The sequence below is a fragment of the Atta colombica genome, unplaced genomic scaffold (genome assembly GCF_001594045.1).
Source record: "Atta colombica isolate Treedump-2 unplaced genomic scaffold, Acol1.0 scaffold94, whole genome shotgun sequence".
Lineage (NCBI taxonomy): Eukaryota > Metazoa > Arthropoda > Insecta > Hymenoptera > Formicidae > Atta > Atta colombica.
The window spans coordinates 344,292-371,381 of NW_017259588.1; the positions used below are offsets into that span (position 1 = coordinate 344,292).

Sequence of the window (27,090 nt, forward strand, 5' to 3'; positions counted from 1 at the left end):
CACTAACGGGAAAAACGCCACGAACTTTTTCCCACATCTAATATATTGGGTTGTCCGGAAAGTTCGTGCCGATTTTTGGTAGGTGGCGTAAGGACAGGTCTGAATATATCGAATGATTGAAAACAAATGACATGCGTACATATCGTAAAAGACGATACTTTAGGCATACTTGGAAAAAAATTTGGTTGCGGTACGTTAATTTTTGTCAGTTTTATACATCTTTGAATATGGAAGAAAACAAAGTGCATTTTAGGCATTTAATGCTTTTCTTTTATCGAAAAGGCAAAAATGCCACACAAGCGGCAAACAAGATATGCGCTGTTTATTGCGAAGGTGCTGTAGCTGAAAGAGCTGTGCGGAAGTGGTTTGCCAGGTTTAAAGCTGATGATTTCAAGTCACTTCATCTTGAAAATCAAGAACTCTCGGATAGACCCTCCACTACAGATGAAAATCAAATTAAAACACTGATCGAGGATAACCCACGCTATACGACACGTAAATTAGCAAAAATGTTGAATATGTCAAAATCCACCATCTACATTTTATGAAGCTTGGCTACATAAACCGTTTTGATGTATGGGATGTATTCCCCACGATTTAAGGAGAAAAATCTGATGGATCGCATTTCCATTTGCGACTCACTCTATAAATGCAACGAGGAGACACCATTTTTGAAGCAAGTAGTGACGGAGGATGAAAAATGAATCATTTACAATAATGTTGAGCGAAAAAGATCTTGGGAAAAGCGGAATGAATCACTCCAAAAGCCGGTCTTCATCCAAAGAAGGTCATGCTCTGTGTCTGGTGGAATTGGAAAGGGATCCTGTATTATGAGCTTTTACTAAACAATGAGATAAATTCAGAGAAGTATTGTTTCCAATTAGACAAATTGAAGATAGCAATTGAACAAAAACGTCCAGAAATAGCGAATCGGAAAGACGTCGTGTTTCAAGACAATGTGCTCATGTGTCTTTGATAACTCGACAAAAGTTGTTGGAGCTCGATTGGGATGTTCTACTCCATCCACCATATTCACCAGACCTCGCGCCCTCTGATTTCCACTTATTTCGATCATTACAAAATTCCCTTAATGGAAAAAGCTTCAATTCTTTTGTCGAGGTAAAAAATCATTTAGAAAAATTTTTCGCTGAAAAACCTGAGAGATTCTGAAAGGAATTTTCAAGTTGTCTGAAAGGTGGAGAAAGATTGTAGAACAGAATGGCATCTCCATAATTTAATAAATAATTTAAATCTCTAAAATTTAAATCTTTCAATTTTCCTTCAAAATCGGCACGAACTTTCCGGACAATCCAATATATAAAAACTGTATATAATTTAAAATATATATTGATTAGTTTTTTTTATTTATATTACAAATTGTATTTCAAATTACATTCAATAATAGTAAAAGAACTTTTTAATAAAATAGTTGCAAATACATTGCGTTGCAACATTGCTACGACATTACAGCGCAATTTTGCTGAAGGTGGACATTTTTATGCTGCTACATTGTAACAATGTTGGAAATACATTGCGCAATCTATTTGCAGTATTACAACATTGCAATGAGATATATCTACAATCATTTTGCAATCTTTCTGTGCTGTAATGAGATTGCTTCTTTATAATTTTCTTGATATAAGTGGGAATATGCTGCTATTCGTTGAAAATAAATTGCTGAAATCGCTAAAAATTGCCAAAATCTATATCAATTAACTCATTTCATGAATTATATTAAAATGATTTAATTGATATAGATTTTAGCGATTTTCAGTGACTTCAGCAATTTATTTCCATCAGAAATATTCTATAAGAACTCATGCAAAATTTCAATAGAACAAATGAGAATCTTAATTCCCTGATATAAAAAATATAATTATAATAAATTTGACTGTTGGAAATTAACACTGTACTACATGCGCGATAAACTTCAAATTATTAAATTATATTTTACATATTTAATTATTGATTTGTATACATGTTTTGACTAACTTTTTAGCCATCCTCAATACATACAGATGAATCCATGTAATTATGTGAGCAATGAACATAAGGCGTATAAGACTACAGTATCCGCATGATTTCCATTAAATATTAGCAATGTTTTCATGTGAGATGGTCACCATTTCTTAGAGTGAAAACGAAATCAGTTGAATAGCTGGTGCAACTGATTAGGCGCCTCCTTCAAATCACTACTGATAAACATCATTAATATAAAACAAATTCAGTCAATTGATAATTAAAATAGTTTCGCAATAAAATTCTTGTTTGTATTTGAGCATCGAAATAAACTCCTAAAAGTTAGCCGAAACATGAATACAAATTAATAATTAAATGTGTAAGATACAATTTAATAATTTAAAATTTATCGCGCACATAAAATTTACAGCGCTAATTCCCAATAGTTAAATTTATTATAATTATAAATTGGATAACTCGTGAACTAAACAGAGAATCGACTTCAGATTTTACATATAATATCTTCAGATAATAAATAGAATGAATTTATTAAATTTTCGAGTTATTATCAATGTTAGAACATTAGTGCCATTCTTAATGAGATGGAGACTTCAATTGAAGGAGTATGATAAATTATACACAAGCAAGAGAAATACACTGATGTGTTAAGATATCCAATACGAAATGTAGAAATGAATGAAATTCACTATAACAAAGAAGAACAAGATGACGATAGCGAGAAAAATAAAACGATAAAAAAATACATAGAAAGAGAAACGATAAATCTAAGTGCAAGTGTCACGACGGGAGAGCATCAGGGAGTTATGTACACGTTAAAACGGATACAATTGCTATACAATTTGTATGGCATTATTATGGACGTTGAAAATTATATTCTTCTTCCATTTTGTAGTTTGATTCCAAACGTCATGACTACCAATTAAGTGGCTATCAAATCACGTCAAGCTTCTCTGTTTTCCGTCCGCCTCAGTAACTCTGGGAGTGGGAGTTGTGTGAGTCCGACCATCTGGTCGATGTCCCTATTGAAAAAGCGTTCTCTTCTCCTGCCATCCAGCCTTGGATCATCAGCTCTTCCATGCCATTTTTTCGGATTACGTGTCCAAAGAACTTCATTACGCGCTTTTGGATCGGTAGATATTGGTTTCTTGTGTCAATTCCTAGCTTCTTAAGGATAGAGTCGTTGGATTTAAGAGCTGTCCACAGTATGCGCCGCGTTTTTCTATAGCATGTCATTTCAAATTCTTCTATCCTTCTACGACTTGCCATTTTGATCATCCACATTTCTGATCCATATGTCGCTATGAAAAAGATTAGCGCTTTTACTAATCTTATCTTTGTTGTTTTGAAGATTTGATAGTTTTTCTATATTCTAATTAAGTCCGTCCAGCACCGTTTTTATTAATGCTAGTCTTCTTAAATGATATTAAAATTTTGGGATAATAAATTTGGTTTGTAGATCACTAGCAAGGAGCATTTATTTCTATTGAGTTGTAAGCCCACTGGATTCTTCAACGCAAGCGAGGAATCCTGCTATCTCTTTTTCTGAGCTTGCCAAAATTATAGTATCATTGGCGTATCTGAGATTGGAGATCTTCCTGCCGCTCACAGATTCCGTCTCTCTTCCGTCCCAATCGTTTGTTGCCTTCCTGATATTTTATTCGTCATAGATATTGAACGGGATTGGTGATAGTATACATCTCTGCATAACATTTTTACCCACTTGAAATTCCCTTGAGAGTTAATTGTCGACTCTCACATAGGCTCGGTTGGCTGTGTACAGGCCTTTGGATGAGAAAGATGAGGTGTGTTTTTCCTTAGTATCTGGCATAATTGGTCCTATTTTTCATTATCAAAGGCTTTGGTGTAATTCAGAAAGCACAGTATGTTAGTAACGTATGTTATATTAGCACATAGCATTTTTCGATTATCTGCCTCACATTGATGAAACTGTTCTCTCGTTCTTTGTTCTGGCAGGAAACCCGTCTGCTCTTCGGATATTTGAGGCAGCAAGTATTGTTTAAGTCTTTTCTGGATGACGTATAGACTTTGCTGGTATGGGATATGAGGATCACAGTTCTCTAATTATCGCATTTCTCACATGCCTTTTTTATGGAGCGGGATGTAGATTCCGTTTAGTCTTTTGGTCACTCTCTTGTTTTCCATATTTTATTGCAAAAAGCAAGAAGGACGCAGATACCAACCTCTTCTGTCATTTTTAACATTTCAGAGACTATATCGTCGGACTATATCGACCGACTTACAATGTTTGAGCTTGTTTATGGTGACTTCTATTTTTGTTCTTATGATCGAGAGCTCTCTTTTGATCGATTTTGCAAAGAATATTTGATTTTCTCCTTCCATTAATTTGCCACACAATATTGGCGCCATTTTCTATTATTTTATAGATCTAAAAAATCGTTTTTTTCATATTGTAAAAAAACTAGCATAATTTTAGTTTCTTTCAAAACAATTGTTTTTTTCTTTTTTTTTTAATTGTTGTTTTTACTATATAACTGACGTAATACGTAACTTTTAAATTTTTTCATAAAATTAATGCGAACCATGAAATTATATAACCTTATTTTTATTAAAATGTTTTAGTTTATCCTTCTATTTTTATAGTAAAATCTAATCTAACATTCTTTTAATACATGGCTTAAGTAGACAACTACGCATTGCACTGCATAAGTGGTTTTTATGTTACGACATGGTGCTTCTCGTAATGCAAGAATAAAAAACAGATATTTATTTGTGTAAAAATTTTTTTACTTAAAACGGAATAGATATATAATATATTCATTAAAAAGAAAAGAAAGCGAAGATTCTGAATAACAAGAGTAATTTGAGCAATTTTTTTTTTAATATGATATGAAGGTGGCTAAAATATTAATCGAAATAAAATAATAGCGCATTACTACAGCGCAAATTCTTATTAGCCCTTTGTCTTTATTTATTTGTATTTATAAAACTTCATTTAAATATGTTAGTAAAATAGATAGCATTAGATAATTTTTGAAAAAAATAACACTTATTTTCAAGGCAAAGAGCCAAAGGCAACATCTCCATCATCCTGGTACCGTTAGAGCACAAATAGATCTGCAGCTTTGGATTCTGCACTAGTTGCGATCGGACCGATGAATCGTCTCTCGTATTCTGAGCCATGCGTAACCAATAGGCGCACCAATACGCTTCACATGAAATCGCGCTCGCAATTCATCATTTTAGTTATAGCCAAAAATATTCGGCACTTCATCATTTTAGTTACAGCCACACCAAAAGTACAGAACGTGCAGCACACGGCAAGAAAGCATTAAGAATAAGATCAAGTAAGAAAATGAAAAATCAAATAATATGAATCCTTATTTTGCAGATTAATCCTAAACGGATATAGCGCAAGCAATGCTCAGTCCCACAAATGAAATCATATTTGTTCTTTATTCCTGCACTACATAGACTACGAGAAGCACCCCGCATGCTGCAACATAATAATCATTTATGCAATACAATGCGCAGTTGTCTACTTAAACTTTGCCATGTAAAAGGATGTTAGATTAGGTTTTATTATAAAAATAGAAGGATAACTAAAACATTTTAATAAAAATAAAGTTATATAAATAAGAATTCGTGTGTAAGTACTATGAATTCTCAAGTATCCCTTACAGGACGCTCATCATTTGGAGTTGATCAATGAATGAAATACAGGGTCAACAAAAAGCACGAAGAGGTTGTACAAATAGCAACTCAATGTATGCTATGAGAAGATTAATAAACCAAGTAGAATCGGAAATTGAAACTGACGATAAAATTAGATGTCGCCGTTCTGGAAACTCATTTTTAACAAATTCAAATATTTAAATAAAATGAAGCAATTTTGAGGTAAATTCATTAGGAAACGGAAAGCTAACTTGTTCAAATATTTTGAGCATAATTGAAAAAGATAATTAAAAACTAATCGTAAGAGAGAATGGGATAAGTCGGACTTATTTGCAATTTTTACTCTTTACAAAGCGTAAAAAACGTCCGATCGTAAAACCAAAGGTATTGGAAAGATTATTTCATTCGCTTCATTTTCAAAGCATTTTGATCTATCTTACCTGTTGAACTATAATGAAAAATGTAAAAACGTTTTTTTCCGAATTGGTTCCAAATCGGATACTCTTATTTTTATGGATCTTTAGATAAAATTTTAAAATATTTTAACCCTAGTTGCACACACTCCCCGAGACCCCAGTGAAATTTTCTAAGATTAGCATGAAAAGTTCTGAAAAAGAAGGGAAGAATTTAGGACATTGAAATAAAAAAAGTTTGGGGTTTCTTAACAGGTAAAAAAAGTAAGAGGCTTTCTTACTTTGCTTAACAGGTAGATGTGGTGGCGCGCACCATTCGCCGCTGAACTATTAAACAAAGTGAGCTTAGTTCCCAAGACTCCAGTGTGTCAAATTTGTAACTTTTTCAAGGTGATTATTTTTTCAAATTTGCATTGTTTTATGTTCATAATGTTACATATTTCATTAAAAATAATATTTGTTCAATATTTGAACGTATTGTTTAATATTTTAATTGTAATTTTTTTGTTAAACTGTATGTTTTCGAATGGAAGACCGATCATTAAAATAAAAGTTAAAAATGGTTAGAATTAGACAGTACCTCCGTGCAAGCGTATATGTCCACAATGCCACATTCCAAGACGCGAAATGCACCGATCCTTATTGTGTAGCAATTGCACAAACAGTATATAAAATTGTACTCAAACAATATGCATTGTACAAACAATGTGACAATATTGTCACAGCTAATATGACAATGTTTTTTTTATTTCGAATAAATAACATTGCATATACATTTTCATAAGAATTTGCTTCTTTTTCTCTTTCCTCAATCCTATTGCCCGTAATCGAGCGTAGTGTCTTCTCTCATATGCTTGTAGTGTGCACGCTGGTTATACGCAGGGAACCTACATAAGGAACCTACAGTTTAACGTCGATTCTAAATGGTGATTTTGTTTAGAGAAATATATTATACTCTTGATGGTTTGTCATTGTCTGTCGAGAGAAGCTACAAGGGTACGAAAAATTTTTTGCCTGGGATCGAATCCGAGATCTCTGGCATAGCAGTCTCTATATTTCCACGCTCGTGATACATTTTTTTACCTGTATTATTATATGACTTTTAAATATTTTCATGCATTAATGATTTATTATGTTAGTGAACTAGTAATATATACGTTAAAAGTCATATCATACAATATTGATTATAACAAAAATTTCTGATATAAAAGTCAAACATTTATATATTATCCTACCAAATGTACAAAACATGAAAAATAAAAACTTTTTTATTGCTTGCAATTTTATTGAAAAAATATTGGGTTACCAATTTTTTTATTATTTTAAGTGAATTTTCAAGACTTTTTCAAATCGGTATATAAACAAAAAAGATGTGAATTTAAAAAAAAAGTGTTATATTGAGATTTTTTTCTAAATTTTTTTTTTCCTTTAAACCTACATATCTCGAAGTTCTATTAATTTTTACATATTATGAGCTCGTTCCGTACAATGGTGCACATTTGGTCCTCGGCATCACAGAAAACCTATCACTACTATCTCCATCAAGCAGACACTTACCGAATTGACCAACTTCGCCTGCAAAAGTGAACGAGACAGCTAGAGAAAGCGTCCATCCTTCTAGCTCTATTAATAACTTGTAAATACAAACGAATAATAGAGCGAAAAGAACGAGCTCTCGTTCCCTCTAATCTTGTTATAAACGATTGAAAACCGAAAATGTGCTTTTTCAGCCGCTCGGCATGTATCTGTATAAGGGAAAAAGAGATACACACATTCTAGATAATAATAGATTTTAATACAATAATCATATAACCTTCTTATTAAGAGCAAAAATGATTTTAAATATGCAAACAAGACAACGATCTCTGACACAATCAGATAAGAGGCTCCTATCCATTCTTCTATGTCAAAGAAATAACAGATCGAATTGGCAGAATATTAAACAAACACAATATTCGAACTATCTTTAAATCACCCAAAAAGATAGGACAAATCTTAAGAAATCCTAAAGATCAAAGATTTCCATTTAGCTCCGCAGGAGTGTACAAAATACTTTGTTCCTGCGGGCAAATATACATTGGAGAAACTGGGAGAATGATCAACCTACGGATAAAAAAACACCAATGTGATGTCAGATTAAAATATGTCACGCAATCAACACTATTAGAGCACAACATCGAAACTGGACACTAAATATTGTTTGATAAAACAACCACAATAGCCAACATTACATCATACTTTCCAAGAAAGAGAAGCCATAGAGATACAAAAACACTCTAACAATCTAATTAGAGATAATGGCTACAACATAAATAAAATAAAACGATTCTCCCGGTTAATGAGGACTGACCAATTCCCCTCCCCCCCCTCTCTCACAATTCTCTTCTCCCCCTCCACCACTCCACAAGTAGCGTAATAAATAAAACGGGGCAACCCAGAAGAACAGCTCAGTATCACACTGCTCCTCGCCCTGATGAAGTGAACTGTAAGGTTCACGAAACGTGCATTCACGCATTCCAAGAATGGATCTAGATACGGAAGAAATCCGCGAAACACATAGTCTTTATATAAAAAGGATCCGTGGAAGTCTCAAGAATATTTTTATATAATTATTGAATTTATACATTTTTAAAAGTTTTTAACCAACAACTATAGAAAAAAACCGAAGAAACCGAATCACTTTATTCAATGGACAAATAAACAATTATTTAAAAATTGTACAACACATAAACACTTTTTAATTTGTATGTTATAATATATTAATCATCTCACTTTCGGAATTTAGTTTATTATCAGAATTCTTACATATAGAGATGTTATAGAAGCATTTAAAATAAAATACTGATCAATATCAAATACATTTGCGAACACATTATTAATTAACACATTATTATAAAAACATAATTTTTTTTCGGATTTTTTTAAAGTAATAAGATTTTATTTACATGTAAAAATATTGATCTTTCAATTCAATTAAGTTGGACGCATATCATAGAATTATTATTATTATTATTATTAGAATTATTATTATTATATTTTTTCTATAATTGTTGATTTAAATTGACTAATTGTAATAATTATATAAGAATATATTATTTGTCTTAATCGTTTACTCGTAATTAATGTAATAACATAAATTTCAGAAAAATATTATGAAAATAAAGAGAAAAGAGGCATAATTAGTACATGAAATGTCCATCGCGCGTTTTTCTTGCTCAGTCATACCGATTAGTTGCGTTTACAAATGCATATATAATCCACACAGAAAATTTTAACAATACCTCATTAATTATTGTATGCACTGACTTTTGATCGTTAATTGACGAAAGAAAAACTACATATTCAAAATTTAATATTCGAATATATACATATTCGAAATTTATAATTTGAGAAGCTGTTCGCTAATTTTGTCAGCCTCGATCATGATTTTATTAATAAATTTTTATAAAACTATAATCGTGATAGATCAATTATCTAAATAAACGTAAATTTATCTCATATAAATGCTCCTTGTGGCCGTTTCATTTTAAGATATCTATAAGGTATTTAATATGAGATCAGATTACGAATATTGACCTATATATGAATAATAAACATGTCACAAATTTCAGTAAAGAGGTATTTTGCTTATATTTTTTTATTTCAATATTTTATTATGATGTGACGCTTCTTTGGTCACAAAGGTATTCTAAAATTGTTCATTTTATAATTTCTGATAAAGTTTTAAAATCTGAAAATATTTTTTTTTAATTATAGAGTTAATTACAGAGAAGTGTTACATATTTTTTAATATATATCAGAAACTGAATACTAAATGTTCCAAATAGAATATAAATCTTCTCAGTTCCAAATAGAATATAAACCTTCTCATCTTTCATAAGGTGTCATAATTCATATAAAAATTGAGAAAACTGTGCATAAGGGCACGATGAAAAGTGGAACCGATACCACTGTGCGATTGCCACGCAACTTTCATGACTCTCTCATAAACATGAAATTATCTTTTTCGCGATATGTATTTGTTTCTACTTCATATTTAGCACGTATGCGATTAGAGATTTCTAAAATTCTTGTAGTGATCAAAAGATTATATTGTTAAATTATTATTTGTGTTGTAGAGTTTATTTTGAATGTAGTTTGATGGTTATGTTGTTAGATGCTTTTTCCCTTCCTTTTTCCAAACACTAGTGTGCATTCTTGTAAAAGTATTTACAGTTATACTTTATTTTTTTTAATTATTTGCTGTTTTTTCTTTGTTTTATATCTTTCTTCAAGTATTTCTTTTGTATTTTTGTATTCTTCAGTATGGAATGCGTAAATTCTAAGTACGCAAAAATGATTTGCTAGAAAACGAGAAATGTAAATCTTGGATTAAAGAAGTTTCTAATGATGAATTCATTCTAATGGTGAATTCATATTTTTGTATTCCTTATAATAAAAAATAATTCCTTATAATAAAAATTTTCTTATTCCTCATAAGTTTTTAAGCATGCTGAATCGAAAGCTCATTGAACTAACATAATTGTTCTGATGAAGTAAATATCATCAATAAGCTTATGCAGCATTCTGACAGCAAGAAACATGTTTCGGAGTGTCAAAAAACAGCTTTCAGCGTAGATTTGAATATGCATGACGGAGAATCTGTGCCTTCTGAAGATCAGAAAAAAATCGCGGAAATAAAATTTGCAGCATTAGTTGCCGAGAAAAACATTTCATTTGAAACGGCAGAGTCAATCTTAAGTTTCTTTCAAGATTTCGGAGAAGATCCGGAAGTTTCGAAAAGTATGACGATGAATCGGAATATGGCACCGAAAGTATAATCATAAAGAATGTTTTATGTGTTCGCGAACAGGAGCGGTTGGTCACAAAATTACATAATAATAAATTTTCTACTTTTGTTGACGAAATAACTAATGATAACGATTTAACTAATGATAAATGAATAATGTTTCTTGTTCACTACGTCGATCCTCAGTCGCCAATCGGTCGCTATCATCAATTTAAATTCGCTGATCGCCAAGACGGTTCGCTGAATCAAAACGAATGTCACTACATCGAACGTAAATGTCATGTAAATATGATTGATACTATTATAATTACGCTACATTAGTCTCGCTAGAATCAGAGAAAAAAACAAAAACGGATCTTCAGTCTGGTTGTTCCTCAGGAAGAGGATAAAGTTGAGAAATCCCCAACTGAAAATGTGGAAAAATTGGAAGCAAAGGCAGCCACGCAGACTCAATTTACAACTTTGCAGAAAACAACGATGGCACGCAAATCTATGTATTGATGAAGATAGATAAATAAGGACAGATACAATTACTCGATAATAATATTAATTGAAAAACCTATATAGAATCTGGCACAAGAACATTATATAGACCTCAGTTCTTGGAGGAAAGTCAGAGCTCTAGATGACATTGTCTTTCAATTCGACAATGTGTAGGCGAACATTATTCGATCATATTGTAATCAATCATACCGCCTACAGAACCGATATATTCGCCCTCGATGATCTCGCTCTCTACCGAAATAGGATATAAGCATCGATTCTAACCCATGGATACAGCAATCAGCAAATGACTCTAGTGTCACGCGGATGAGAAGAGCGAAGTTATAGATGCTGGATTCGAGGAAACAAGAAGCGCGTCATCGGGATTTGTTAGAGGGGAAGAGGGATTTCTTCCTTTTATCTTTCACCCGTTGCGTTCTCTCTTTAAACTATTGTCCTCTCTCTCTCCTATCCATTGTAGGATGCAGTTCTCTCTCTCTTCCATCTGTTGCAGTCCTATTCTTATTATTTGCGCTCTCTCTTCCTTCCGTTGTATTCTCTTTTCTTTTCTTCTTTTGCACACGATTTTATTATTGGGTTGTCCGGAAAAGTTCGTGCCGAACTTTGAAGGAAAATTGAAACGCAGAAGATTTAAATTTTTAATTTCATTTATTAAATTTAAATCTTTTGAGGCACGAACTTTCCGGACAACCCAATAAATACAGTATTTACGATTTTTAATACGACTTAGAAACTAATTATGATTATATTATTAAAAATTCATAAAAATATTATCTAGTAACACTAATTATAGTAATATTCTTTTTTTATCAATGTAACATAAATGGCCAAGCGTGCTTTCTTATTGACTAATTCAATATTACTATGAAGATATGAAAAAGATACTAAGGATAAAATAATTTTAGAAGAAAAAATTATATATTTTAACGTACACTTATTTATCATGTAATGCAGTATGTACAATATAATCTAAACCACAAACTATTAGTTCACATTCTATAACAGACATTTTTTTGTACAAAGTGTTTGTAGCACCGCTTTTATTAGTAATTTTGTCTTAAAAATGATACAAAATATTCGAATTTCTTACAATCGTGCATATTATCGTGCGTATATTGACTCAGTTCATAGAATACACATTCAACACATTGCTCAAGCTCAAATAAGAAAAGCACAGTTGTTGGTTTCATGTACAAGCATGTGCCATTTAATGTTAACGTTATTCGTATCATATATTTTAACAAGTTCCACATTTAGATCTGGAATCGGTGATGATGGGATTATTGACTACAATAATCGCTCGATATAACGCCTCTCGATGAACAAACTTCCATGAGGTATGAACTTGCGGTTGCCTCAATTATCATCAATCGCAACTTGCACATGAGATATAGATCCATGAGACAACGATCCCAATGTCCAGAAATTTGAATGCTGTCGATGTCAATGCATATTTCCTCATCAAGATACGAGGCATGTAACGAGGCATGAGGTTTCAAAGATGTACTAGACGATGTTTGAGAAAATGCGCTTTGAAAAAAGAAAACACGTAAATTGATCTTACAAAAATACATAACGTATAATACGTATAAGCAAAATATTTTATATTGGGAGTACAAATAAGTTTCCGCCGTTTGCAAAAGACGGCGCTACTAATAAATTATAGTTAAAATTGTTTGATGTAAAACGACATATCATAAGATTAGACATCCGGCAACATCATAACCTTGAAATATTAGCGATTTTGTATCAGCATCATATATTTTTTTTTGTACGAAAATGTCGAGTTTTGAGCCGAATAAGCGTCATTTGAACTTTTGATTTACTTCTTTAATTTGAAGAAATCTGCAGCTGAGGCTCATAGATTGCTTGTAGAAGCATATGGTGATACTGCCTTAAGTGAGAGAAGTTATTGTGAGTGGTTTCAAAAGAACGGTGAATTTGACGTCGAAGACAAAGAACATAGCGGAAGGCTGAAAGTGTACGAAGACGCGGAATTGGAAGCATTATTGGATGAAGATTTGTACCAAACACAAAAAGAACTCGCACTTACATTAGGAGTGACTCAACAAACAATTTCATATCGTTTGAAATCATTGAGAATGATTCAAAAGCAAAGGGAATTTCCATATGAATTGAAGCCGAGAAACGTTGAACGCCGATTTTTCACATATGCTGCTTGCCAGACATAAACGAAAAGATTTTTTGCATATAGTCACTGATGATGAAAAATGGATCCACTACGATAACCTAAAGAAGAGGAAATCATAGGGATCACCTGGCCATGCTTCAACATCGAAAGCCAAGCCGAATATTCATGGAAAAAAACTCATTGTGTATTTGATAGGATCAACTTGGTGTCGTGTATTATGAGACTTAAACCGAACGAGACCATTATTGGGGCTCTCTACCGAACACAATTGATGAGATTGAGCCGAGCACTCAAGGAAAAACGGGCTCACTACTACTCCAGACATGACAAAATTATTCTCCTGCATGATAATGCTCGACCACATGTTGCGGCGCCGGTCAAAACCTACTTAGAAACACTCAAATAGGAAGTTTTATCCCACCCGTATTCTCCAGACATTGCTCTTTCCGACTACCACTTGTTCCGATCGATGATGCATGGCCTGTCTGAGCAGCACTTCACATCATATGAAGATACCAAAAATTGTTGGTGTATATCAAAAATCGATGATAGGATAGTCTCAAAAGATGAAGCGTTCTTCCGACGCGGTATCCACATGCTACCAGAAAGATGGGAAAAAGTAGTGGCTAGCGATAGCCATTACTTTGAATAAAACATTATGTACCATTCTTTCACAATAAATGCTTAATTTTTTATAAAAAACGGCGGAAACTTATTTGTAATAAAGTTAAATGCCTCCCAATAAAATTAAATGAATTTAATTTCTCTCTTGCACGCTTTATCCTGTTGAATTGAAATGTAATAATAGTTCATGGCTTGAGATATTTTATTTTCTCGGAGAACTTATAATTAGCAATAGTTGTCTGAACTCTGCTGAAGCTCTCTAAATGACGAACATGGTTGCCTAGAGCTCTTCTTTTAAACAATGTTCCCTTCCACATTTTTTTTACACACTCTAAAATAAAAGGGATTTCTTTTTTATATACATTATACTTTGAAGAACAATTGCGACATGGTCGAAGAATTCTAAATTGACACACTTCATAAGAATGCACTCTAACAATATTTCTTTTATCTAAGGGATTGGCGCCAATGATAAAATTTGTCTGTTCCTATTCTCTTTTCAAAAATGAATTTCGGGAAAAGAAATTAAAATGTATTTAAAAAGAATTTTATATTTTATTTTTTAAACTTGATAAGTTTCTTTTAGGCATAGCGACTACTAATATAATATATTTTAAACACATTTTGTAATGCTTAATTCTTAATGTTTTCCACATCGTAGAATATTAGTATTATCCAGATTACGTAAAGAATCTGTATCTTCATCCAGGTAATCAGCATTCAGGATCTTAATGATCAAATCGTCGCTATTGAGCCAACTATTCGCGTTTTTTAAATCCTTTAACGTATACGAGAACCTTATTGTTATTATTCTCTTCCAATCAGCTATTATCAGTTTTTACAGCTATTATAATCAGGTTTTCATCATGCTGTACGGAATCATCCTGTCTTCCCATTACAATCCATGATGACAAGCACTCAGCCAGGAAGCGCAGTTCCTTTTCGGACTTTGTCAAGAAATTCCAAGGCATAAGACATGTAAAAATGTTTCGACAAAATAGTTCCATTTCTCAACACCGTCACTTCCTTCACGATAAATTTCCTTCCAACGATAAATCCTTGTATAAACAATAAAATTAAGCATGCATTTAAAAAGCGTATTTTCCTTATGTCATTGCGTTTAACGATATTTCAAAGAGATTTTAAATTGATTCCAGAGATGACACATATATCCCTTTGTTATTGAATATTGTTATGCTTATTGAATATAAATAAAAAATGAAGAAACTTACTTAAAATATTGTTACATTAAAGATTCTTTAAATTATGCTTTATAAATATGTAAGCTATGTAATTTTTTATTATTGAATGCAAAAACGGTTATGACATGGTTTTGCCGTATGTGATGGAGGATTGTCATGGAGAAAAATGACCTTGTGTTGCCTCTTCTGGTCGTTTTTTAAGCAGCGAACGGTCAAATCGATCAATTGTTGTTGATAGCGTTTGGTATTAATCGTTTTGCCAGGCTTCAATAGATCATAATAGATCACCCTTCTGATCCCACCAAACACAGAGCATAGTCTTCCTGCCAAAGCGATTCGATCTTACATCGATGTGGATGATGCGCCTGGGTCTACCAATGATTTTTTGCGCTTGGGATTCTCAAAAAAAATCCACTTTTCATCCCCAATAATGATACGATGCAAGAATGATTTTCTTCTGTATGATTCGAGCAAAATTTCATATGGTGTTTTTGCGCCTCTCCATCTATCTCTCGTTCAATTCATGTGGCACCCATCTGCCGACTTTCTGAATCTTTCCTATCTCTCGTAGGCGATTGGAAACAGCTTGTTGACTAACGTTCAATTGCTCTGCAAGTTGTTTTTGTGTTTGTGAATCATCTTTATCTCCAGCAATGCTTGCAATTCCACGTTTTCGTATTTTTTGGGCGGTTTTCCGTGTTCCTTGTCTGCAACATCGAAATCTCCAATTTTGAAACGCTGAATCCATCGTTCACACGTTTTTTGCGATGGAGCATGTTCATCATAAGTTTCTCCAAATAATCGGTATGATTCCGTAGCAGTTTTCTTCAAATGAAAACAAAAAATTAATGCTGTCCGCGAATGCTCCTTATTTGGTACAAATTTCGTCATATTAAACACAGCAACACAATACTGTGCAAACACTTTTCAATCAAATCACTTTGCGCGTTTGACACTTGTTGATGGTACAATAAAATGGCGTATAATGTTAAATCTTTGTACTTCATACTGCATTGGTGCGCCATCTGTTTCTCAAATCGTCATTTCATATTTGTACACCTGGTATTACGGATATGATGCATCTTCAAATCATAATAAAAAAAAATATAATTCTAAATATATGAGTAAGTATAAAATGCTAACGATATGTTTCTGAGCAAACATTGGAAAATTCACTACAATATTGATTGTATTGTATGCATATATTTTTTGTTGGCGTATTGACGCAGACCGTCGCCATATATATCGTGTTTAACGAATAGAACTATGTCAACAAGATGTCCAAAGTTGACAACAATATGAACATCACGCGCACGTAAAACACGGTACAATAGTGTACAATGGTATGCGGGATTTAATCTAATGCATATGAAGATATTGTACATACGGTGAATGTATGTACGAATGAACATGTATGCATGTTCAATATACATGTACGTACGCATAAACGTATATATGAACGTATGTACATATGTATGCATGTATAAAAGTGTGTACATCTGAACATATATATGAATGAATGAATGAGTGCGTGCGTGCGTGCGTGTGTGCGTGCGTGTGCGTGTGTGTGTGTGCGCGCGCGCGCGCGCGCGTGTGTGTGTGTGTGTGTTATTTTTAGTTAAAGCTTTACTTATAAGCATTTTCAAAAACAAACATTTTTTATGAATAAAATTAATATTTCCTGTAATTAAAAAAGTATTTAGGTATTATAAAGATAAATGTACAAGAAAAAAGAATTAAATTAATAACGTATAATTATATGAAATAAATTTAAAAACTGTATAACTAATGTCACAAATTTACCATTTACCATGTCTGGAAAAAGTTTGTTATTGATCGCAATAATGAGACAGAACTATACTTTGCAGCAATTTAATTTTTATTTTATTACAATAATAAATGATTGTTGTTGTTAAACAATGATTTGGTATTATAGCAGTGAACATAGACAAGAGCGTTCGAAGAAATAATGTATTTATTTATTAACAGTTTAAGTTGACTAAATGTTGGTCTCTTTTACCTTTAAAAGGAAATCATAACATTATTTTTAACATTAAATTTGCACGAGTAATGAATTCTTCATATATAGATAATTTAGATTTCGGTAGCGAACGTTTGCACGGAAACATTAAACATTATTCGTTTTATACTTATTCATATATTTAGAAATCTTTTTTTTTATTACGATTTGAAGATGCATCATATCTGTAATATATTTAATGTGAAATTTATTAATGTTAAAATATAGATGTAACAAATTCTTCGGATTAAGTGAAAGAAACTCAGATCGTGTTGAGGGATTGTCATGTTATAACCGTTTTTGCATTCAATAAAAAATTACATAACTTACAAATTTATAAAGCATTAATTTAAAGAATCTTTAATGTAACAATATTGTAAGTAAGTTTCTTCATTTTTTGTTTACATTCAATACGTGACAATATTTAATAACAAAGCGATATATGTGTCACCTCTGGAATCGATTAAAAATCTCTTTATAAATATCATTAAACGCAATGACATAAGGAAAATGCTTTTTTAATGCATGCCTAATTTGATTGTTTATAGGATTTATCGTTGGAAGGAAATTTATCGTGAAGGAAGTGACGGTGTTGAGAAACGGAACTGTTCTCTTATAACATTTTTACATGTCCCATGCCATGGAATTTCTTGACAAAGTCCGAAAAGGACTGCGCTTCCTGGCTGAGTGCTTGTCACCATGGATTGTAATGGGAAGATGAGAAGACAGGACGATTCCGTACAATATAGAGAAAACGCCTGACTACTGAATGGCTGTAATTGGAAGAAAATAATGACAATAAGGTTTTCGTATACATTAAAGGATTTAAAAAACGCAAATAGCTGACTGATATACTCAGTAGCGACGACTTGATCATTGAGATCTTGGATGCTGATTACGAAGAATAAATTCTTTACATAATCTGAATATTACTAATACTCTACGTTCTTTATGGAAAACATGTTAAGAATGTGCATTACAATATTTGTTCAAAATATACTGATGGTCGCAATGCCTAAAAGAAATGTATCAAGTTTAATAAATAAAATATAAGATTTTTTCTTAATATATTTTAATATGTTTTAAATATGTTTTAATTTCTTTTTCCGAAATTCATTTTTGAAAAGAGAATAGGAGCAGACAGACTTTATTATCGTTGGTGTCGATCCTTTAGATAAAAGAAATTCGGTATCGTTAGAGTGTATTCTTATGTGTTTCAATTTGATATCCTTCGATCATGTCACAACTGTTCTTCAAAGTATAATGTATATAATGTATATAATGTATAATGTATATAAAAAGAATCCCCTCCATTTTAGGATGTATAAAAAAAATGTGGAAAGGAATACTGTTTAAAAGAAGAGTTCTAGGCAATATTATCAATCGTTTAAGCTTCAACAGAGTTCAGACCAATTAGCTATTGCTAATTATAAGTTTTGCGAAAAAATAAAATGTATCAAACCATAAACTATTACGTTCCAATTCAACAGGATGAGACGTGCAAGAGACAGTAAGTTAATTTAATTTTATAAAATATTTTGCTTATACGTATTATACGTTATGTATTTTTGTAAGATCTATTTACATATTTTCTTTTTTTTCAAAGCGCATTTTCTCAAACATCATCTAGTATATCTTCAAAACTTCGCTACATGCCTCTTACTTCTTATCATATCTTGATAAGGAAATATGCATTGACACCGACAGCGTACAAATTTCTGGACATTGGAATCATTGTAGGATTTATATCTCATGTGCAAATTGCGATTGATAATAATCGAGACAACCGCATGTTCATATCTCATGCTACGTGAAAGCTGTTCATCAAGAGGCGTGCAGATATCGAGCGATTATTGCAGTCAACAATCCCATCATCATCACCGATTCAAGATCTGAATGTGGAACTTGTTAAAATATATGATATGAATAACGTGAAGTAACATTAAATGATACATGTTTGTACATGAAACCAACAACTGTGCTTTTCTTATTTGAGCTTGAGCAATATGTTGAACATGTATTCTATGAACTGAGTCAATATGCACGAGTTAGTAATAAAGAAATTCGAATATTTTGTGTCATTTTTAAGACAAAATTGTATTACTAATAAAAGCGATGCTGCAAACATTTTGTACAAAATTTATGATAAAATTTCTATTATAGAATGTGATCTAATAGTCTGTGATTTAGATTATATTGTACTGCATTACATAATGATAAATAAATGTATGTTAAAATATATATTCTTTTCTTCTACAATTATTTTATCCTTCGCGACTTCTTCTTCATATCTTCGTAGTAATATTGAATTAGTCAATAAGGAAGCGCGCTTGGCCATTTGTATTACATTAGTAAAAAAAGAATATTATTATAATTAGTGTTACTAGGTTATATTATTAAAAATTCATAAAAATATTATCGTAATTGTTTCTAAGTCGTATCATTAAAAATCGTAAATCATATTCTTATATCATATCTATTTAATAAAATCGTGTGCAAAAGAAGAAAAGGAAAGAGAGCGCAACGGGGGGAAGAGAGAGCGCAAATAATAAATATAGAACTGCAACGAGTGGAAGAGAAAGAACTGCATTCTACAATGGGTAGGAGAGAGAGAGGACGATAATAAAGTGAGAACGCGACGGGTGAAAGAGAGAAGGAATAAACCCCCTCTTCTCCTCTAACACAAATCCCGATGACGCGCTTCTTGCTCCCTCGAACTCAGCATCTATGACTTCGCCCTCCCCATTCGCGTGACACTAGTATCATCTTCTGGTTGCTGTATCCATGGATTAGAATCGGTACTCTATCGGTATTCTATTTACCGATTATGACATCACTCGAAGCAATCCGCCCATTCAGTCAACGAAGCCGACTTTCACATCGGTAATTTCCACTATTCTATCTTTCCTCGAGCTGCTGATTACTATTATCCCAGCATCTCCTATATATCCGCCACAGGAGAGGCACAGATTCAAATCTCCGATAACTGAATGCCTTTTGCGTACTTATCTACTTACAGTCGGTATAAGACATATCAGCTCTTACAACTTTTATTTCAATTTAAACTAAATATGATTAATATGTCAGACGAATAGTATTATAACATTTTTGCTACATTATAAGATGTGGCATTAAGTTAGAAGTGTAATTAATGAAAAATATTATTTGTAGAACTTACGTATTTTTACTGAGAAGCCATATGTAATATTTATTGGAAAAATTTTCGAGTAGAACACAGAATGTGTTCTACTCGAAATATGTTCAACATCATTGAAACATGAATGTTGTATCGCATGAGGTTGCATTTGAGGACTAAACTGAGAATAAATGACGCGAAACAACGTCGTCTAGACTAATTTTTTAAAATGTTCTAATACATATTCATCCGAAGTTTGTCTGTAAATGGATGTCATGCTCTGAGATTCTATATACATAGTTTATGGCTTTCTTATTATTCATATATCATACGAATGATTTTGCAGAGAAAGAAAAACCTACGCGTATTATCTTTGTGTGAAAAAACTTTTTATAAAGACTTTGCAAATGCATACGTTTTTGTAACTGTAAATACTGTAGTTAAATATTGTAGTTTCTATTCACAAATATAAATATTATTAATTAGCGTTTTTGAATTACAAATGTATAATATGCCATACTAACATTTTGTTTGCTTGTTCGTGACTAATATTACTTTGAATTTTTTATACGTAGCATTTTAATTAATTGTGCAAGTTTTATTTAACGCTTTATTGCTTTTAAGTTGCTTCACCTTGCTTAAATACCTGTTTTATTTCTTTCCTTTCCCTCATTTTTTTGGAAGTGTAAAAAAATTGTCAAATAGTTATGATTCATACGTGATTTATTAGTCAATTTTTTACATTTCTTTCTGATGGAAGAAATCACCATCTTCCCGTGTTTTCTGTCGAGCAGTAATACGGATAATTAATATTGATTTATTATTCAAGAATGTTTATAAAAGATGTGTAACTCACCTTTATTAAGATTGCATGTACAGTTGTGTTTTGAACGATTTTGATTTGTAACATATGTAAATGAGTGAGAATATATAAAATAGTTTCAACACTTGACTTCTGTTCACGTTCCTGACAAGAGTGGGTTCCTTATTTCCCAAACATTCAATTTTAAAGCGCTTTTTTGTTTATTTTTCAGCGTTAGTTCTTCACTTACAATTTGTATAAATTTTATGAAAAGCTAAAGTTCAAGAAGAAAGGCAAAAGTACCTATGGTTGAAGAAAATTTGAAACTTATTTAAAAAAAGTAAGTAACAATAAGAGACTCATTTTGAGTGCGTGGATCAGGTTTAATTTGTAATACTTATACACGAATACGACTTCTTAAATAATTGCCAAATAAAAATTGAAACATTATATCCCGGAATATACGTATCAAAAAATTGAAAAAATGTAATAAAGATAGAACAAAAAGAGCAGACCAATTTCAAGACCAAAAAGAATTATAATGTTTTTCAAACAGTGTTCATAGTCTTTCGAATATACACATAGAATTTGTTTGGTAGAACATTTGTATTGATAATACATATTGTTTTAAAATTTTTTAAATTGATACTTCGCAGTAAAAGAAAATAAAATATTTTTTTATTAAATTAGCAATTAGTATTAAATAACACATTCTAAATGATATTCTTGGAGTACGATGAAATACGCGCCCATACAGTGGAAAATGTACTGAAAAATTGGGGATAGAATGGGGTATTGTGCAGCCAGCTATGGAAGTCATTTGAATGAAATTGTATTTCATGTTTAGTGGTAATGTACTACCTTTCCAATAAAGCCATAAACTTTGAAAAATATTCATCATGCGTTTTTTTTTAGAGCCAAATTAAATTCCAAATTTTAAATGGCCCACCCTGTAGACGAAATTTTTTTGGTAAAACACTTAATTGATATTTGAATACACATTTTCATCAAATGTTTAAAATTTACATTTTATAGTTAAAAAAAATTGAAACGATTATTTAATCTATATTGGACTTTTTCTTACTATAAAATTGCATTTTTTTAGTAATAATAATAATAATATTCATAATTGATCATTAATATTAATATTACGAATAATATTAATGTATATTTTATTAATAAATATTAATATATATTAATGTTATGAAAAATTATGAAATTATTAAATATGCACTTTTAAAAATGAAAAGTAAATGAATAATTAGACAAATACTCATTTTTAACCTTTTTAATTGTAAAGTACCAATTTTTAAATTTTGAAAAAAGTATCAAGATATCAACATGAGCGTATTTCCAAAAAAAATATATGAGTACACTGAAAAGATATTACGAAAAATGTCACGTTTGAAACACATTTTGTGATTTTTTTAACGTTAAAATCAATTTTGCTATTAATGAGAGGATTATATTAAAATTTATTAAAATCTATCGTTATCTAGAATGTGTGTGTCCCTTTTTCCCTTATACAGGAACACGCCGAGCTGCCGAGAAAACATATTTTCGATTTTCGGTCGCTTGTAACAATCGATTAGTAGAGGAAGAGAGCGGGAGAGAGCGCCTGTCTTTTTCGCTCTATTACTCACTTATATTTACAAATTACTAATAGAGCGAGAAGGACGGGTCCTCTCTCTCGCTGTCTTGCTCACTCTCGCGCAGAAGCGAAGTCGGCCGACTCGGGCTGTAGTCAAAATATTGCTTTGAAGCATTTAATGGGCCAATTAGAAGAAAGAATTTTACAAACTGACCAATTAAAAACGCTTCAAAGCGTTTGCAGCATCGCGTTGACCGTACCCTCGGCCAGTAGATGGGGCTGCTTATAGGTGGGGATAGAAGTAGTGAGGTTGGTTTTCTGTCGAAGGCTAAATGTGCACCACTGGTTCCGTAATTAATAAAAAATTAATTGAAATATATTCATTTCTACGGACGTTGCAATAAATATGAATGGGATCTCAGGGACATCCCAGGGTATACATTAAGAGTGCAAAAAAACATGTGCTAAGATTAATTTTTGTTGGTTGAATACAAATAAGCAATTTGACAAAAATAAAAATTTTATTCAGGAAAAAATTACTGAGTTTATATATTTTTTTATTAGAATTGAAATCAATAAAAATCAATTAATTTGTGTCTTATGATTCATGATATTTAATTGATGTAATTTCTTGGACCCTTGGTTCTGGTCGACCGATCATCAGTATTACAATCAGGCATAATCTACTGTAGATCCGATTTAAACACCAAAAAGAGGTCTGATTTGGACACAGTCCTTTCGTACTTTTGGAACAAATTTTACAATAAGTTGCAAAAGTGATCACAAAATGATTGATATTTTTGAATTCTATACTCTTTAATTAACTCTTAAATCGATTACCTTTCAAAATTTTAACACTTTTTAAATGATGATTTACAAGAACCTTCTTTTTTAAAAAAATTTGTGCACAATGGCTAAAAGTACATATTTGCGCCTATTTTATGAATGTTATACAGAGAACTGTTAGACTGCTGTCACATGTAGTGTCTTATAAGGACTTTACATTATAAATAGCACGCAAATCTGCTTAACCGTATTTATTTAATTAAATTAAAAAGGTTTTTAATTTGGAACACGGTCCGATTTAAGACACTCTCCTCTACTGTTAAATTAATCTTGAAGCTCTATATAAAGCTCCTAAAAAATAAGCGTGAATAACTAAACGTGATATGAACAATAAATGAGATATTGTTCGATATGGATGCGCAGAAGACTACTGAATAATTAATGAACAAATTTATTGTAGAATAACCAAAAATGAATACTTGTAGCATGGTAGTTTTTTAATAAAAGATGATTAATGCGATTATAGGCTACATGGAAGAATTATAATTCTACATATAAAAATATTAAAGTAGTGATATCAAAAAAAACAATAATTTAAATACTTTATATCTTATTTAAGTACTTTAGTTTATATCTTATTTAAGTACTTAGTTTAAATACTTTATATCTTATTTCAGCATATATTGACAAAAAATGTTAAATAATTCGTAAAATATTAATTTTTTTATAATCGTATCTTAATACTTTTATGTGTTTTCTTTACATCAATTAATTCATTCTCATTATTCTGTTCGTATAAGTATTAAGATATGATTATAAAAAAAATAATAGTTTACAAATAATTTAACGTTTTATGTTAATATATGGTATGTCAGAATAATGCATAAAATATCTTGATTTCACTATCTTTTATATTTAAAATAATTAAGGAAATCATTTTTGTATAAAAAAAATCATACAATTCCATTAAAAAAAATGGAGGTAACCTTCATATCTTTTTGACATCTCTATTTAGAAGAAAGACAATAATAAAATACGTCCCTTTTGAAACCGTTCCATTTTCATCTGAAACATTTTTTCCTATCATAAAAAAAGCGAACTATTTCAGATGTCGAGTTAGAGACATCTTGTACAGTAATTCAAGATTGAATTATTTAAGCAATGAAGATCTAGCTTGGATCATTATAGGCATTTTAATTTTTAGTATTAATTATGTTCTAACATATGCAATCTAAAATAAAGATTCTTAATGTTCTTTTATTCTAATAGAAAGGAAATCAAAAGATTTCTTCAAATCAAAGAAATTAAGTCTATATCGCGATTCCATTATTTTTTAAATTACACAAACAATACTAGACAAAACGTGACTGGTGTGGAGCTTGTAAATTTACTATGCTAATTCCTAACATGGTAACATAGCATCCATGCAAAGATACTGGCCCCTTATCTAAATTATTATTCAGGATATTTAATTCATTAATTTATAACATAGATTATATTATAAAAGAAATATGTTTGCAATATTTCTAGACCATTGTAATATACGTGACTAAAGATATTGCAGTAATGTCTTGCAATGTATTCAATGAAATATTACAATTATGATGTTTTTATATTATAATATACTTATAATATTTCAAATATGTTGCATTATTAAAATATTTTCATTTTCAATAATATTCATGTTATAAGAAAGTGCAAGTCTTTCTAATTATAAAATCTTACATAAGTACGAAGTCTCGACCGGGCATCCAGGATAATTGACCTTGATGTCGCTCTTCGTGACCCCATGTACCATTGTTCCAATAATTCATTACGACATATGGCTCACTATTGCCGTATAAAAAACGTGGATTTAAATGCAGTAGTATAATGGGATGAGGATAAATGGTTTTACCCTTCTGCAGATTTATGTAAAATCTATAAAATAGTATGATATAGTTCATTGAATAAACTTGGGAAAATACAAATGGCTAAATTACAATATTAAATGCTTACGAATGAGGCAGTAACTTTAATCTTCCCACAATAAATAAACGAGCGCCGACACAAAATTTGCTACCAATATCCACAGTAATTGGAACTTCCTGTTAAAAAAGAAAAGTTTTTAAAATATTTAAATCCAGATGTAATTAAACAATACTAATCCGTAACAATACTAATTGAAAACAAAAACCAACTTAGAAAAAATATTCCAGCAATTTTATAGGATGATTCATTTTAATTTAGTCTCCCAAATATCTGAATACCTGTATGTTTTAGAAAAAAACTTTTTAAACAAAATTCATATGATGTGGAAAATAATAATAAAATGAGTTTTAAAAAATTAACTTCTAAAGATTTTTACATACGAAGATTATCATCATTTTTTGTCCCATATGACCGCCAAATATTTCATGCAGAGCGGACTAAACTGTGAATCAAGAAGTCCTCTATCATTGCAATTTGCAATTTTTAACAATAATTAACAAGATATTAATTACTAAAAATCATTGAATATTGAATTCATTATTTGAATCATTTAATAATTTTTTATACAAGTATCAATTTTACAGAAAAATAACAATAGACAAAAATTGTTTATTTTTTCTTGTAGAGCTCTAAGAATTTTTTTCAGAATTTTCAATCAACTTTTTAGTACTGCATTTTCTTATTGGCAACACTTTTTGTCAACATGAAAAAATGCATTTAAAAATTTCAAAAAAATTCTCGGAATTCTAGAGAAGAAAATAAACAATTTTTGTTTCTTGCTGTTTTTTCTGTAAAGTCGATAGTATTTGAGTAGAAAATTATTGAAAACTAATATTCAACGATTCAATATCTTGTTACTATTACAAAAATTGCAAAATGCATGTATGTGTGTGCGCGTATGTGTGTGTGTGTATGCGTGTTAAAGGATTTTTCGATTCAATTTAGTCCGTTCTATCTGCGCATAAAATATTTGAAGGTTGTTCTGAGACCCTATGGAAACTCCAGAATCCCGACATGGTAAAAAACGCACGTCGCTTTATCCGCAAAGGAACCTCCATTACTCAGAAGAAAAGGATACACTCTATTAAGAAAGAAAATTCAATCATTGTTTATTCATCATTTGAACACAATTCCGTAAACTGTCAATTTCTCAACTGTAAGTAACCTTAGCTCGATTCCAAAACAATCATTTCGAAGGGTCCGAAGCTCTGCCGACACGGTGAAAAACGCACAGACAATATGATTTTTTTTAAATATAATTTTTTCAATTACTTTGTATATTAAATAAAATTATTAAAAAATTATCAATAATATTTTATTCTATTTTGAAACATTTTGACATGGAATACAAAGTATTTTTTAAATATTTATTTTAATGTGAATTTTTTTTATTCATAATATATATAATATTAGGTGTACAACTTTGCTTCCGCCGTTTTTTTCCGAAATTCGAGGCTTTATTGTAA

General features: G+C 31.1%; 1 protein-coding gene across 1 annotated transcript in view; it reads right to left on the minus strand.

Moving 5' to 3' along the window:
- The window catches only part of LOC108693594 (galectin-8-like), a 221,579-nt gene that overhangs the window by 17,333 nt on the left and 177,156 nt on the right, over positions 1 to 27,090 (minus strand). Inside the window, exons 5-6 of the mRNA XM_018202630.1 lie at positions 25,652 to 25,740; positions 25,379 to 25,573 (exon numbers count right to left, since the gene is read on the minus strand). Of these exons, the coding sequence (XP_018058119.1) occupies positions 25,379 to 25,573; positions 25,652 to 25,740 (284 nt within the window). The remainder of the gene's footprint in view (positions 1 to 25,378; positions 25,574 to 25,651; positions 25,741 to 27,090) is intronic.